General features: G+C 37.5%; 1 protein-coding gene across 1 annotated transcript in view; it reads right to left on the bottom strand.

Annotated features, from left to right (window-relative positions):
* Nucleotides 1-16899, bottom strand: part of WASL (WASP like actin nucleation promoting factor) — a 120055-nt gene that overhangs the window by 14691 nt on the left and 88465 nt on the right. Inside the window, 3 exon segments of the mRNA XM_043966282.1 lie at nt 3767-3920; nt 8508-8550; nt 10598-10766. Of these exon segments, the coding sequence (XP_043822217.1) occupies nt 3767-3920; nt 8508-8550; nt 10598-10766 (366 nt within the window).

The raw sequence follows: 16899 nt of genomic DNA, 5'->3' as shown, positions 1-16899 counted from the left end.
CTTGAAGGACAAACATACCAGAGCATGCATATTTTAGTGACATTAAGTAAATAAATAGCCCATATATACATACCACTCCACTGTGGTGGACCTATAGAACAGATTATTTTGTGAGTGACTTAACTCTAAACAAATTCATGGACACTAAAAAAAAAAAAAAAGCTGGAAACCATTTTAATGCTTTTTGAAACCCTAAAATTAAAGTAGTATTCAAGCTACTTTTCCATAGGTCTTGCTTCAATAATTTTATATTATTATTGACCACAATGTTACAAACTAATTTGCTCTTTCTTCAATAAATACCCGAGCTTTGTTCCATGTTACTTCTAGTTCTAGGAAACAGTTCCCCACCAGAACATATGGCTATATGGGGTGTGGGTTGTTGTCAAATCCTTAAAAAACAAACAAAAAAAGCCACTGACTCATTTCTTTCATAAGGTCTTTCTGTGATTTCTAAAGGCTCTGTATTGGGTTTAAAGCTATGCCTCAAACATATCATTTTGTCTTTTTGAAATTCAATAGAGAGAATGTGTCTACCTTTCATGTTTATGTCTTTGGAACATATCTCTATGTTTATATGTAAATGTTTAATAATAAAGTGGCAACAATAATAAAAGTAAAGTCATAACTCTCAGTAAATGATAACATAACAAAGAGTAGTAATGGCAATGCAACACTAGTTAAAAAACAATTTACTGAGTCCCTTACAGACAGAGTTGATCACACACTTAGTGCCCTCTATGCCTCGCCTAATTCAGTGGTGGTGGTGTGCATGTGTGCGGATGAGGCCTGGGAGGTGGTGTATGTTTCAGGTGACTGGGGGAGAAAAGGAAGGGAAGAGCAAAATTGACCTAGGTTTATAAGCAATTCCAGAACTCTTTATGATCTATAAAGCACCAATGAAAACACTGATAATCAAAGGCTCCATGCAAATGCTCTTAGAGATGACAATAATGTTGCCATGAAGTCACAGATTCAGAAAGGACTCAGGCACCACCTAGTCAGAAATATACCTCAAGAAGCCTCTGCCCTAAACCCCAATAAGCAGTCCTCCTACTTTTGCTTTAGGGCCTTTAATGGGGGAAGGAGAGGGCAAGGTTTATACCCTTCAGAAGCCCATTCAGCTTTGAGATGACTGTTACTAAGTTTTTCCTTATACCAAACCTAAACTTGCCCCTCTGTAACTTTCATCCATTGCTCCTAGATCTGCCTAGGAGTGAAATCCCTCTTCCACATCTCTTCAAATACCTACAGATGGCTGGAACATCCACATCTTTCTCTGCCCCCAGCTGCAAAAGTCCTCTCTTCTACCAAATAAACATCCTCAGTTTCTGCAAAATACTTCTCAATATGGCATGATCTTGATGGTCTTTACCATTATGGCCAATCTGCCATAAATAGCCTCTACTTTATCTTTTTAAACTGTGATGCCCAGACAGAACTGAACACAATACCCTAGAACCGTCATGGGACAACAGGGAAGAACACAGCGGGACTATCATCTCTCTGGTCTTGGACATTATGCCTCTTTTTTTTTTGGTTGTTGTTTGGTTTTTTTGGCAGGGAAATGAGGGCTAAGTGACTTGCCCAGGGTCACACAGCTAGTGTCAAGTGTCAAGTGTCTGAGGCCAGATTTGAACTCGGGTCCTTCTGAATCCAGGGCCAGTGCTTTATCCACTGCATCACTTAGCTGCCCCCCATTATGCCTCTTTTAAGAAAGCCCAAGATAGATTTGGCTAAGGCAGAGAAGTGACACTGGTGGTAGAGCACTAGACTTGAAGTCCAGAAGACCTGAGTTCAAATCTTGCCTCAGACACTAATTGTCTGACCCTGGGCAAGTCACTTATCCTCCATGACTCTAAGGTTCTTAACCTATAAAATGGGGATAATAATACCTATCTCCCAGGAGTGTTGTGAATATAAAATAAGCTAATTTTGCAAACCTAAGAAAGTGCTATATAAATACTAGCTTCTATTATTGACTGCTATATCACTGTTGACTCATTCTGATTTTGGGGTCCATAAAACCCCCCAAACACTTTTAGAAAAACAGCTACCTTAATAGCTGTGTGACCCCGGGCAAGTCACTTAACCCCAATTGCCTCACTTAAAAAAAAGAAAAAAAACCAGCTACCTAATCACTGTGTCCTCCATTTTGGATTCATATAAAGGATTAAAAAAAAAAAACCTTAAGTGTCTTCACATTTGTCCCTATTGAACTTTATCTCATAAAAAATGTTCTAGCCCAGGCCTCTGGTGAATTCTTCCTGGGACCACTATTTCATGAAGAGTCCATGTCATTCAAGCTCACTCTTCTCCCAGCTCTGCTCCTAACTCTCTAGTGTCTTTCACTGTTATACTAAAAGCCTTCTCATTCTGAAGATGCTCCCGTGGTTTCTTCTTTGATTGATGTGTTTTTGCCCATAGCCACTAGTTCATAGAGTTCAAGGCCATTAAACTGTCACATCTCCTGGCACCATTCCTGTCTGAATTTTTCAATCTTGTCCCCTCACCCCCACTTTATGTGTTATCCCCAATGGAATAAAAGTTCCTTGAAGGTGGGCACTATTTTTCATTATTTGAATCCCAGTATTTGGCAGGGGATACAGTAAATACTTAATAAATAGTGTCTCTCCTTCATATTCTAACCTGATCTTTTGGGTCCTTGACACTGTTATCCATTAATTGTACCACCTCACTTTTTCATGTGCAAAACTGATAACCAGGCCATACAATCATCAGATCACATAAAGGAGGTGGGAGGAAGAGCCCAAGGCTGTGATCTTTCATGGGGGAGGAGCATACAAAGAGTATGCTCCAGGATGATCACTGTTGTTTCATCCTAAGGGGCTGAGGAGTGATAGATGTATCTCCATCAAGGAGTTGTGTCCCCTGGTACAGTTAAGAGGATAAGGAAATGGCAGTGTGGGACCATCCTTTCCTGAATCGGTTAAAAAATCTTTTTTTTACTTCTATCTTTATTTTTCTGATTAACAAGCATTTCTTTCTCCCTTCTTCTCTCCCAAGAGAATAAAAGAAAAACTTCCATAATATATATATATATATATATATATATATATATATATATACATAGTAAAACAATTTCCTATATAGGCCATATCCAAAAATATATGTCCCATTTTCCATCACTTCTCTGGGAGGAGGTGAATAATGTATTTTGTCTTCAGTTCTCTGGAATTGCTTTCTTTTCCAGATGTTCACTAAGCACCCCTTTAATATTCCCTATTAGCCATTTTGGCTTTATCTATTCCTTTCCAAGGACCACTGTTTGGGAAAAAACCAAAGCAAAGTAAGAGCTTTTTCTCCATCTCTGGTTATCACTCTACCCACTCCAAGTAGCAGTCATACATCCTTAGAAAACTTTTCTTTTTCCTTCTCACCAGAATTGTTTTGCTTTGTATGGTCACAATCCGATTCTTGATTTCTTTTGAGCTGACTTTCTCACAGAATTTGAGATCATAGAATCCTATCTATTGTTTCTCTGAGCCTTCTGAAATTTATTCTCCAAACCTTTAAGATACATGTCAAACTATGCCAGGATTCCATGATGGAATTAAATTCTCCTCCCAAGGTTGAAGGAAAAGGGAAGAGTAGAAGGGAGTAGAGAGGAGGAAGATTCAATGGATGTCCAGGCATGGGAGTCTACCATCATTACTATAAGATGTCTTTGTGCCAACACTAGGCATAGTGCCTGACACAAAGTAAAATAAACAGAAATTCTGCCAAGTTAGAAATAAAAAACTACCTTGCCTTCGTAGTTCATTCTTAACAGCTTCCACACCTCCTGTTTTTTCAATAAAATCATATATAACTTTTGATGTTTCTTTGTCTTTAAGTTGTGCCTCTGAGATTCCACACAAGTCAAAGAGATTCTTTAGCTCTGGATCTAAGTTATTCAGCTGCAAAAGATAAAATAAATGTCAATTACAAAATATTTCTCATATCTACATTCAAAATTTAGTGTTTAAAAGAAGGATGAAATTAATTTTACTTCAATCTCACTTGTGTTCTTCATAAAATTTTCCTTTCAAATTTTTATAATTTTAAAGAAGTTAAAATATTTATATACATGCTAAAGGTCTAAATAAATATGAGATATGATAAAGAATGAATTCATGATGGCAGAGAAAGAGGCAAAGGCTCACCTGAGCTCTCCCCAAAACCTTTCTGAACAACTTTAAGTAATACCTCAAAATAAATTCTGGGGCAGAACCCACAAAAAGACAGGGTGATACAATTTTCTAGCCCAAGACAACTTAGAAGGTTGGCAGGAAAGATCTGTTGCACCTGGGTGGGAACAGAGCACAGTCCAATAAAGGCCATGACCCAACAAACCAGCAATAGGCCTTGGGGGCTCCTGAATCAGTGACAGCAATGGCAGTTTCCAGACCTCTCAGACTGCAGACAGTACGGGAGTCAGACAATTTGTCAGAAGGAGATTACTGAAGCCCCTTTACTGGCATGGGGAACAGGACTCTGTTGCATTGCTCATACTTCGATCTGGGTTGCAGTCCAGGGTCTTAATAACAGGACAGAGAGAAGTAACAACGGAGCTTGCAGTCACAGGGGCACTTGGAACCCTGATTATACTTTCAAGAATGCTTGTGGTTGGTTGCTCAAAGACCAGAGCACAGGCCAGGAGAGTAGTAAACACACCTCTCCCTAGATCAAACCACTTTGGAAGAACTGAAAACTTATAGGTTCCCAGAATTATCTCTGAAAAAAGCTGCACAAAAAACCTGAAACTTGTGACAGTGCCCCCTCCACTCCTGAATCAGCACCCCACTTTAGAAAGAGTTAAAAGTCAAGAAGGAGGCTGAAAAAATGAGCAAACAGCAGAAAAAGATCCAAACTATAGAAAGTTACCATGGAGTCAGGGAAGACACAAACTCAGAAGACAACAAAGTCAAAACTGCTACATACAAAGTCTCAAAAGAAAAATATGAATTGATCTTAGGCCATGGAAGAGCTCAAAAAAGGTTTTAAAAACCAAGTAAGAGAAATAGAAAAAAAATTGGGAAATTAAATGAGCATGATACAAGAACATCATGGGGAAAAAAGAGTCAATAGCTTGGAAAAGGAGGCACCAAAAATATTGAAGAAAATAGTACCTTAAAAAAACAATAGACCAAATGGTAAGAGAGGCTAAAAAATCCAATGAAGAGAAGAATGCCTTGAAAAGCAGAATTGGCCAAATGGAAAGAGGTACAAAAATTCACTGAAGAAAGAACTCCTTAAAAACAGAACTGGCCAAATAGAAAAGGTACAAAAGCTCAATGAAAAAATAATTCCTTAAAAATTAGAATTGGGCATGTGGAAGATAATGACTTCATGAGTTAGCAAGAAACAATAAAACAAAATTAAAAGATTGAAAAAATAAGAAAATGTGAAATATCTCACTGGAAAAACAACTGACCTGGAAGGCAGATCCAGGAGAAGTAATTTCAGAATTATTGGACTACCTGAAAGCCATCATCAAAAAAGGCCTAGACAAGAAATTTCAAGGAAAACTGCCCTGATATTTTAGAACCAGAGGGCAAAACAGCAATTAAAAGATTTTACTGTTCACCTCCTGAAAGAGATCCCAAAATGAAAACTCCCAGGCATATTATAGCCAAATTCCAGAGATCACAGGTCAAGGAGAAAATATTGTTAGCTGCCAAAAAGAAACGATTCAAATAACATGGTGCCAGAAAGAAGATAACACATGACAGTGTTCCACATTAAAGAATTGTAAGGCTTAGAAAATGGTATTCCAGAGGGCAAAAGAGTGAGGCTTACAACCAAGAATCACCTACCCAGCAAAACTGAGAATAAGTCTTCAGGGAGGGGGAAGAAAAAAGGATATTTAATGAAATAGAGGACTTTCAAGCATTCCTGATGAAAAGACCAGAGCTGAATAGAAAATATAACCTTCAAATACAAGAGTCAAGAGAAGCATAAAAAAGGTAAACAGGAAAGAGAAATCATAAGGGATTCAATAAGGTTCAAGTGTTTACATTCCTGCACGGGAAAATAATACTTGTACTCCTAAAAACTTTCCCATTATTTGGGCAGTTAAAAGGAGTAACACAGACAGAGGGCATGGGTGGGAGTTGAATATGATAGGATGATTATCTAAAAAAATAAAATTAAGGAATTATAAAGAAGAATGCATGGAGAGAAGGGGAAAAGGAGAGGTAGAATGAGGTAAATTATATGACATAAGTAAAAGAGGCATAAAAAAGCTTTTATAGTAGAGGGGAAGATGGGGGAGTGTGTGAACTTTACTCTCATCAGAACTGGCTCAAAGAGGGAATAACATATATACCCAGTTGGGTATAGAAATCTATCTTACCATACAGGAAAATAGGAAGGGAAGAGAATCATAAAAGGGGCTGGAGGCACTGACAGAAGGGAGAACAAATTGGGAGAGGTTAAAAAGTCAGAAGCAATACACTTTTGAGAATGCACAGGGTAAAATGAGAGAGAGAGAGAGAGACACAGAGAGACAGAGAGAGAGAGACAAAGACAGAGACAGAGAAGGATAAACAGAGAAAATAGGATAGAGGGAAATACATAGTAATCCTAATTGTGGGGAAAAGATACCAAATTTCTCTGATAAAACTCTCATTTCTCAAATATATAGAGAACTGAATCAAATTTATAGAAATGAATTATTTCTCAATTGATAAATGGTCAAAGGATATGAAAGGCAGTTTTCAGATGAAGTAATCAAAGTTATCTATAGTCATGTAAAAGTGCTCTAAATCACTACTGATTAGAGAAATGCAAATTAAAACAACCCTGAGCTACCACCCCATATCTATCAGATTGGCTAATATGACAGAAAAGGAAAATGAAAAATGTTGGAGGGAATGTGGGAAAATTGGAACACTAATGCACTATTGATAAAGTGGTATACTGATTCAACACTTCTATAAAGCAATTTAGAACTATGTCCCAAGGGCTATAAAACCATGCATCCCTTTTGACCAAACAATACCACTACTAGGTCTGTATCCCAAAAAGATTTTATAAAAAGAAAAAGGATCTATATGTACAAAAATATTTATAGTAGCTCATTTAGTGGCAAAAACCTGGAAATTAGGAGGGTGTCCATCAATTGGGGAGTAGCTGAACAAGTCATATATGATTCTGATGGAATGCTATTATGTTATAAGAAATGACAAGCAGGATACTTTCAGAAAAATGTGGAAAGACTGACCTGAAACTGATGCTAAGTGGATTAAGCAGAACAAGGAGAACACTGTATACAGTAACAGCAATACTGTATGATGCTCAACTGTGAGTGACTTAGCTATTCTCAACAAAACAATGAGCCAAGACAATTCTGAAGGCCTTAAGATGAAAAAAATGCTATCTCCATAGAACTAATGGAGTCTGAATCAGATCAAAACACATTTTTCTTTATTTTTAGAATTTTTTCTTATTTTATTTTTTGCCTGTTTTCTTCCACAATATGAGTAATATGGAAATATTTTGCATGACTACACACGTCTAACCTATATCAAATTGCTGGAGGAGGAAGATAGTTTGAAACACAAAAATTTTTTAAGATGAATGTTAAAAATTGTTTTTACAATAGGAAAAAAAATTTTAAATTTTAAAAAAGAATGAGTTCTCTGCCTTACCAAATCTCTATTTTTATAATGGACAACTGTGGGCTTATGGAACTTTACTGTTATTAATTTGTAGATCAGAAATCTCCATTATTCTAATCTGTTATGTCCTAAGTTAAGATTAGTATGTAGCAAAACTGTTACCTTGAAAAAATAACCAATTAAAAAAATTCTGGCTTCAAACTTTTTTTTTATAAAACAATTTAAATATTTATATTTCCCATTTTCAGACTTGCTAGTCTCCAACATAACTTTAATTAATGATCATCTGTGGTAATGAGAAATATAGATAAGTTCACCTTAGTGAAATATAAAAAAAACCATAATCTTTCTAGTCTATAATTTCATCATCATGGGTAACAGCCAAACAGCAATCACACGGCCATCAGAAGAAAGAAACATTGGGCTTGGATATTAGTCATTAAGTACACATTCCATGGAAATTATAGCTTATATACTAAAATAGATGTGACCTTGTAGACATGGATGCATTCTTCAATGTCGCAGATTATAACCAATTCATGCCTATATATATATACATACATATATATATATGAAATAATTTTCTTATATATAAAAGATTATTCCTCTGTTGGCTTACTAAGAGTTTGAATTTTGCTGTGTGTTAGGCCAAGAATTATAGTATTATTTTTTTGAGACATGAAAACCACATTAAGATAGAGGCAGTCAATCAATATTCTATATCACATTCAAAAACTGCAGCTTTCCCTTTAATTTAACTTATTTAAAGGAGGAGGAGGAAACAAAGTCCAATCTCATTTTTCCAAATAAAAAATCTAAATTTAGGGCATACTAGTTCTACATATTTAGAAGAAAAATTTTGTAGCTTGAAAAGACACTTACGTCAAAACCTGTATTAGGATCCCAACCAACATGTCCGATGTGCCTAAAAGGATGAGGGGAAAAGGAAAGTAGAAAATGGAAAAAAAAAATTAAAAGGTCATTAAAAAGCATGGTTTAGATAATACACACTTTGGATTTGTCCTATACTAATGGCTCTCAAACATTTATGGCATAGAAAGAAGTATCACCTAGTGACAAGCACCTTAGGTTAGGAGCTCTTTGTGCTTCAGTACCCTCACTTATAAAACACAAGGTCTACAAGTTCAGTCTCGACTCTTAGATCCAATCCCACAACTGACTGACATGAGAACTCTAACCTGTTCCACTTCCCACCTGAGCTTGATTCATTCCTCAGGCAATCCAATGGCACTGCACCCCCCACCCCTACCTTACTTTTAGGGGCTGTAAAAAAAATTAATTATTCACTATAACTAACCTGAGAAAATTATATAATTGGATTTATGAAAAATTATGATTATATGAAAAAATATAAGTTTAGGAAAATTATAAATGGGCTGTAAGTCCTGCTGCGGTCGCCATTAAAATGTAGAAATATTTTGAATGACTAGGGCTAATTTTGGGGGGCTAAAACTGATTGGAAGACTAATCTGGGGACTTTTGACTGTTTGGCTATCTGACTGCTATTAACTTAGCATGGGTTCCACCACACTGCTCCCAAACTGATAAACTATAGATTAAGAAGGCTCTTAACTAAATAATCAAAGCAGAGTTTATTTATGAGATACTATTTAAATTAAGAATACAGGGAAATAAAATGTACAACCTGACTGCTTTCCTGTGGTCTCTTTCCACTGCTGCTCTTTCCTGTCTCTTTCCCACCTGCTTGACTTTTTGAATACAATAAGGGCCTTAGCCAAGCCCCTTTCACTTTGTAAATGCCCCTGCTTCTAACTTTCCTCTCCTTACTGCCACCTCTGAACCCCTGTGTTTCTCTCTCACCGACCTTCTGTCTGTCTGCTCCGTCAGTCTGCCCTTCGGCCTCTCTTTTCCCTGCTCCTAGTCCTTCTCGTCTTCTCCTGCGTCCTTGTAGCCCCGTCTCTAGTCCAATCCTCTTCTCAGCCTCTCTTCTCTGGTCCCTCCTTGTCCTCTCTCAGTCTAACTCCCAGGTCTATAAATACCTTTTCTTCTCTCCACTCAAATCTCGGGGCTTCCTGCGCCCCCACAGACCAAGTTATCTGCTATCCAGGGCTGCAGCTGGTGGGGGGGGTGTGGTTGTGCTCGAGCAGCTCGTGTCTCAGCACAGGCTATCCGGGATCTCTCGGATAGCGCCGCTCAGGTCGGAGGGGGCTGGGGGCTTTTCCCCCCCAGCTGTCTTGTACAGCCCATGGGGCTCTTTGGCTCAGCTGAAGCAGAGGTGGAGGGTAAGAGACCCTGAAGGCCTAAGGCTTTCTAATCTCAGTCTAAAGGTAGGGTCCCCAAATCAAAATAAATTTCCACAGGGCTCACAACATTAATACAAAACTTAGCTCAGATACTTGAATGGTTTAGCCCAGTGAAGCTCAGAATTCCTGAACTCTGAACTCTAGAGATCCATCTGCCTCAGCCTTGCAGGAGCAGGGGGATTATAGATGGCCCAACAATCTTCTTAATCTTCTTCTTAATCAAATGGTGATAATAATGCCTATCTTATCTACCTTACTGGGTTGCTCTACATTTCAGTAACATAATTTATAGAAATTGTAAGACATTATTATTTTATAACCCCACTCTACCTTCTAAGATCTATTATTGTACCTTGTAACCACACATTACTACTTAGGGAGAGCAGGAAGAGTAGAATTTCAAGCATCCTAAACCTAATAGGAAAAGTAAGTTTTGCTTAAAATATTTCTTCTCATAAGATTAAAGGAAAAAAAAAAAGAAAGAAACCTCTGGAGAATAACATGCAAGAAATGGAGGATCTCTAAATGGGCTGAATATCCTTAAAAAAAAAAATCATAAGCTGAAATGTAACCATCACAGAACAGAAGGTTTCTCAGATGATTCAAATCTCCTAAAAGTACAAACCAACATAAGCAACAGCCAAATAATCAAACTAGTCCAAACTACTAGAATATTAAATTTCTTACTGAAAATTGCTTGGAGTTCCAATATCTGCTTTAGTCAATCTCTTCTTTTTTGTTTTTCCTTTTTTCTTTTCTTTGTTGTGAGAAATGTTGTTAACTTGTGGACCATAAAATCTATTTGTTGTGATTTCTGGATTTTTTATATCAACAGTAGCCATTGGTAAATTTGGACCTGAAAAAAGGAGGAGACAAAAAAGGATATGAAAATAACTCAACCACAGTGAAACACCAGTTATATCCAATCAGTGAATTGTTCTTAATTTATAATCAAATTTTTGAATATTTTTCTTATGCCTTTAATAATTTTATACAATATTTCTCTTGATTTAAAATAAAAATCTCTCCTTAACACAAACATAACACTCCTTTCACACCCCCACACCCACGTACGTACATATGTACATATAAAGGTATCCCAAAAGTTTTAGTGCAGTTTTTAAGCTATTCAAGTTTAAAGCTGCACTTAAAACTTTTGGGGCACTGTATATGCCATATTTTTTATACACACACACACACACACACACACACACACACACACAACAACGTATTTTACATGTGCTTATGTCATATTTTTACACACATTTTATATATATATGTATATATGTATATATATATGTGTGTGTGGAAATATATAGACATAAATACAAAAGAAAAGCTAGCCAAATTAAAAAAAATAAAACATTGCTTTTCTCATTATTAAAAAGGTTTGTGACAAGCACTTTTCTAAGGACTGACAAGAAAAAAGAAAAAAGAATTGGGAATTTAATGATTACTTACTAAAATATTAAAAACGGTTACTGACTAGCCCTAATGCCTTTTAATCAGAGATCCTTACACACAATTGAAGTTCTGTCCTAGGAAGTGGCAAGGGAGAGGACACTGTTGTTTCCCTCTAATAATGTTTCACATAACCATATCACAGATTTATTATTGGAAAGGGACTAGAGGTCATCTAATCCAACTCCATCATTGAATAGATGGGACAACAGAAGCTAAATGACTTGTCCAAGGCTACCTAGGTAGGAAATGGCTGAGCTAGGATACACTGGGGAATATAGGTGATTTAAAAAAACAAAACAAAATTGTCTCTCCTCCAAACTTCCCTGTGTGGAAATTTATTTTGATTTGGGGACCCTACCTTTGGGCTGAGATTAAAAAGCCTTAGGCCCTCAGGGTCTCTTCTGTGTGGGAGGTGCTGGTGCCCCTCCTCCTTGCTTCAGCTGAGCCTAAAAGCCCCGTGGGCAAGACGCCAGGTCAAACAGCTGGGGGGGAAAAGCCCCCAGTTCCCTCCGCCCTGAGCAGAGGTATCTGATTGATGCTGGGCTCTGGTGTAGCCTGTGCTGAGGCACGTGATGCTCGAGCGTGCCTGCAGCCCCGGCCATAGCCCTGGCTAGCGGATTAGCTTGGTGTGTGGGTGCAAGAAGCCCCGAGATTTGAGTGGAGAGAAGAAAAGGTATATATAGACCTGGGAGTTAGACTCAGGGAGGAGAGTGGACGAGATTAGAAAGGTTGGAGAAGACAGACGGGGCTACGAGGACGCAGGAGAAGACTAAAGGACTAGGGGACTGAGAAGAGGACTGGAGGCAGCTGATGAGATTAGAAAGACTGGAGCGGCAGACTAGAGATGGGGCTACAAGGACACAGGAGAAGGCTTAAGGACTAGGAGCAGAGAAAAGAGAGCCCGAAAGGCAGACTGATGGAGCAGACAGACAGAAGGTCGGTGAGAGAGAAACACAGGGGTTCAGCAGTGGCAGTAAGTAAGGAGAGGAAAGTTAGAAGCAAGGGGATTTACAAAGTGAAAGGGTACAGGCAGAGTTAGAATAAAGAACCTGAGTGCCCTGAGGCAAGAGGCGGCTAAGGCCCTTATTGTATTGAAAAAGTTCCAGGCTGCAGCAGGTGGGAAAGAGACACAGTGGAAAGAGACACACCGCAATGCAGTCAGGTCGTACATTTTATTTCCCTGTATTCTTAATTTTCAATAGTATCTCATAAATAAACTCTGCTTTGATTATTTAGTTAAGAGGCTTCTTAATATTTTGCTTATCAATTTGGGAGTGGAGCAGTGTGGTGGAGCTTTATAAACGGCCCACATTAAATTAATAACAGCCAGATAGCCAAATAGTCAAAAGTCCCAGATTAAGTACCCCAATCAAATTAGCCCCCCAAATTAGGCCAGTTAATTTAAAATATTTCCACATTTGAATGGCGACCTCGGCAGGACTTATGGCCCAATTATAATTTCTCTAAACTTATCATTTTTATATACTAATAATTTTTCATAAGTACAGTTATTATATTTTTTCTAGGTTAGTTATAGTTGTTAATAATTATTTTTTTACACCTATTTACACCATTCTTCCAGTCACTCAGATTTTCAACTTTGAAATTATTCTTTTTCAACTTCCGCATTCACCTAGTTGTCGTCTCATCAATTTTACCTCTGCAAAAATCTCTCAAGTCTGTTACCTTGCCTCTACTCACAAAGCCACCACTCTAGTTCAGGCCCTTATCTATCATTTAGATTATTTTAATAGCCTCACAATTGCTCTCCGGCTTCTCCTCTTCAATTCACCCTCAACACACCTGCCAAAGTTAAGTTGGCTGAAGCACAGATCGGACTCTGTCACTCTCCTGTGCAAGAATCTTTGGTGACTATTTCTATAGGACAAAATTACAAACCTCTCAGCTAGGTTTAAACCTCAAAGTTCTTTACAGGCTAGTTTCCATTTATGGTTCTAGACTCATTTCACATTATTCCCTTTTACTCACTGTACAGTGCAGCCAAACTGAACCACTCATTTCCCCCAAAATGTAGCATTTCATCTTTGCACAGGCTGTTCTATGTACTTGTACATATTCCCCTCTTCACTGTTACTTCTAAATGCTTAGCTTTCCGTTTAAGACTGAGCTCAGGTACCCATTCCTAAAGGAAACCTTTCCTGATCCTCCTAATTATTAGTGCACTCTCCCTCCTTAAATTACCTTGTGCTTCTCTATGTTAATGGATTACCCCATAGCTTACACTGTACAGGGAGAACAGTCCCCAGTACTTTGTATGTTACAGGAGTTTAAAGAATGCTTCCTGGTTCTTGTTGTTTGGGGGTATAAACATAGAATCACAGATTGTTAGAACTAAAAAGAATTTTATCCCTAATCACTGAGATTTAAAATGTAATCACATCCAGGGAAGATCACTAAAGGAATGAAAGCACTCCTGAGCACCCAATCTAGAACATCAAAAACATCATCTCCCCCCCACCCCCCCCCCCATCTCTGAAATGCCTTTCTCCAATCACAATGTACTAGTTATCCTTGTTTCCTTCCCCTCTGACCATATCTTTCTTTCTAACCCTACTTTTTCTCTATCCCTTCATATTGGCCAGTTAAACTATGCATGATCCTCTACCCTTGAATATCTCACTCTCTCGGCTTAATGCTAGTGATACCTTGTCAAACCCCAGCCCTGGGTTACCGACCACCATTTGCTTTCTTGGTTCCTATTCAAATGCTGCTTGAATGTTCCTGAAGAAAAGTTAGAGCTCACTACAAATTTGGTTACCTAAACTCAGCTAGGCCCTCATTTCTTTATGGCAGTATTTTTATTCTTGGACACTATCACATTCTCTACAGCAGCCATTGCAAATCTTACTTCTTACACTTGGTGCCCCTTCCCTTCTCAGAAGAGGACCTCTTCCTACTTGGAGACAAAAGGGCATTGATCACAAACCTCCTCTTTCCCCCTTCTCTATAAATCAAGTACTCTGTCTATTACTCCCCTTTCTCTCCAACCAGTATTTAATAAGAGGAACCCATACATCCGTCTCTCCTTTGAGAGCCTGCCATCTCAATCATGCTCCTTTTATCTTCCAACATTACTTATTCACTGGTACCTTTGATGCTGCCAATGGCTCTCCCCATTCCCATATTTTCACTTGAATCTGCCGGCTCAAGATCTCTTTCCTACACTTCTCCCCCACTTTAGTTAAATTCTTAGAAATGAACATCTATTCCCCATTGCCTCTATTTCCTTACTTCAATGCCTTTGAAACATGGCTTCTGCCTACTATCCCCCAAGATGACTAATGACCCTACAAGTACTCAATCCAATGGCCTTTTTCTTTTAAATCATAAAAGTATTTTATTATTTTCTAGTTACATGCAGAGGCAGTTTCCAACGTTTGTTTTTCTAAGATTTCTAGTTCCAAATTTTTCTCCCTCCTTCCTTTTAATGTTATATATGTACAATCATGTTAAACATATTTCTACATTAGTCATATTGTGAAAAAATCAGAACAAAAGGGAAAATTCTCAAAAAAGTAAAAGTAAAAACAAAAACAAAAGTAGAAACAGTATGGTTCAATCTGCATTCAGAATCCACAGTTCTTTTTTTTCTGGATGTGGAGAACATTTTCTATCATGAGTTCTTTGGAACTGTCTTGGATCATGGCACTATTGAGAAGAACCAAGTCTATCACAGTTGATCATCACACAATGTTGCTGTTAACTGTGTACAATGTTCTCTTGGTTCAGTTCACTTCACTCAGCATCAGTCCACTTAAGTCTTTCCAGGTTTTTCTGAAATCTGCCTGCTCATCATTTCTTACAACACAATATTATTCCATCACATTCATATACCACAACTTGAGCCATTCCCCAATCTATGGGCATTCCCTTGATTTCCAATTCTTTGCCACCACAAAAAGAGCTGCTATAAAGATTTTTGTACAAGTTTGTCCTTTTCCCTTTTTCATGGTCTCTTTGGGATACAGCCCTAGTAGTGGTATTACTGGGTCAAAGGGTATGCATAGCGCCATAACCCTTTGAGCATAGTTCCAAATTGCTCTCCAGAATGGCTAGATCAGTTCACAACTCCATCAACAACGTATTAGTGTTCCAATTTTTCCACAGCTTCTCTAACATTTATTATTTTCCTTTTTTCATCACATTAGCCATTCTGGTAAGTGTGAGGTTATAACTCAAGAGTTGCTTTAATTTGCATTTCTCTAATCAATAGTGATTTAGAGCATTTTTTCATATGGCAATGGATAGCTTTGATTTCTTCATCTGAAAACTGGCTGTTCATATCCTTGACCACTTCTCAATTGGGGACTTGTATTCTTATAAATTTGATTTAGTTCCCTATATATTTTAGAAATGAGGCCTTTATCAGAAACACTGGCTATGAACACTGTTTCCCAGCTTTCTGCTTTCCTTCTAATTATGACTGCATTGCTTCTACTTCTACAAAACCTTTTTAATTTAATGTAATCAAAATCATCCATTTTGCATTTCATAATATTCTCTCTCTTGTTTGGTCTTAAATTCTTCTCCTCTCCATAGATCTGAAAGGCAAACTATTCCTTCCTCTCCTAATTTACCTTTTATGTCTAAATCATTTACCCATTTTGACCTTATTTTAGTATACAGTGGAAGATGTTGGTCTATGCCTAGTTTCTGCCATACTATCTTCCAGTTTTCCCAGCAATTTTTGTGAAATACCAAGTTCCTATCCCAGAAGCTGGAGTCTTTGGGTTTACCAAACAGTAGATTACTAAAGTAATTTACTACTATGTCTCCTGTGCCTAACCTATTCCACTGATCCACCACTCTATTTCTTAGCCCGTACCAAATAGTTTTGATGACTGCCACTTTATAGTATAGCTTCAAATTTGGTACAGCTAGCCTACCTTCCTGTGCATTTTATTTTATTAGTTCCCTTGATATTCTTGACCTTTTCTTCTTCCAGATGAATTCTGTTATTTTTTCTAGCTCTATGAAATAATTTTTAGGTAGTCGGCACTGAATAAGTAAATTAATTTAGGTAGAATTACCATTTTTATTATATTAGCTCGGCCTATACATGAGCAATTGATATTTTTCCAATTATTAAGATCTGATTTTATTTATGTGAAACCTGTTTGTAATTGTGTTCATAGAGTTCCTGAGTTTGTCTTGGCATGTAGACTCTCAAGTATTTTGTCTACAGTTACCTTAAATGGAATTTCTCTATCTCTTGCTGCTGAGCTTTGTTGGTCATGTATAGAAATGCTGATGATTTATGTAGATTTATTTTATATGCTGAAACTTTGTTAAAGTTGTTAATTATTTCAAGTAGATTTTTAGCTGATTCTCTAAAATTCTCTAAGCATACCATCATATCATCTGCAAAAAGTGAAAGTTTTGTTTACTCCTTGCCTATTCTAATTCCTTTAATTCCTTTTTCTTCTCTTATTGCTAAGGCTAACATTTCTAGTACAATATTAAATAAAATAGGTGATAATGGACATCTCTGTTTCACCCCTCAC

Source organism: Dromiciops gliroides, chromosome 5 (assembly GCF_019393635.1).
Source record: "Dromiciops gliroides isolate mDroGli1 chromosome 5, mDroGli1.pri, whole genome shotgun sequence".
In the NCBI taxonomy this organism is placed as follows: Eukaryota; Metazoa; Chordata; class Mammalia; order Microbiotheria; family Microbiotheriidae; genus Dromiciops; species Dromiciops gliroides.
Note: the sequence above shows the minus strand (reverse complement) of the source record. Positions and strands in the feature narration are given on the sequence as shown.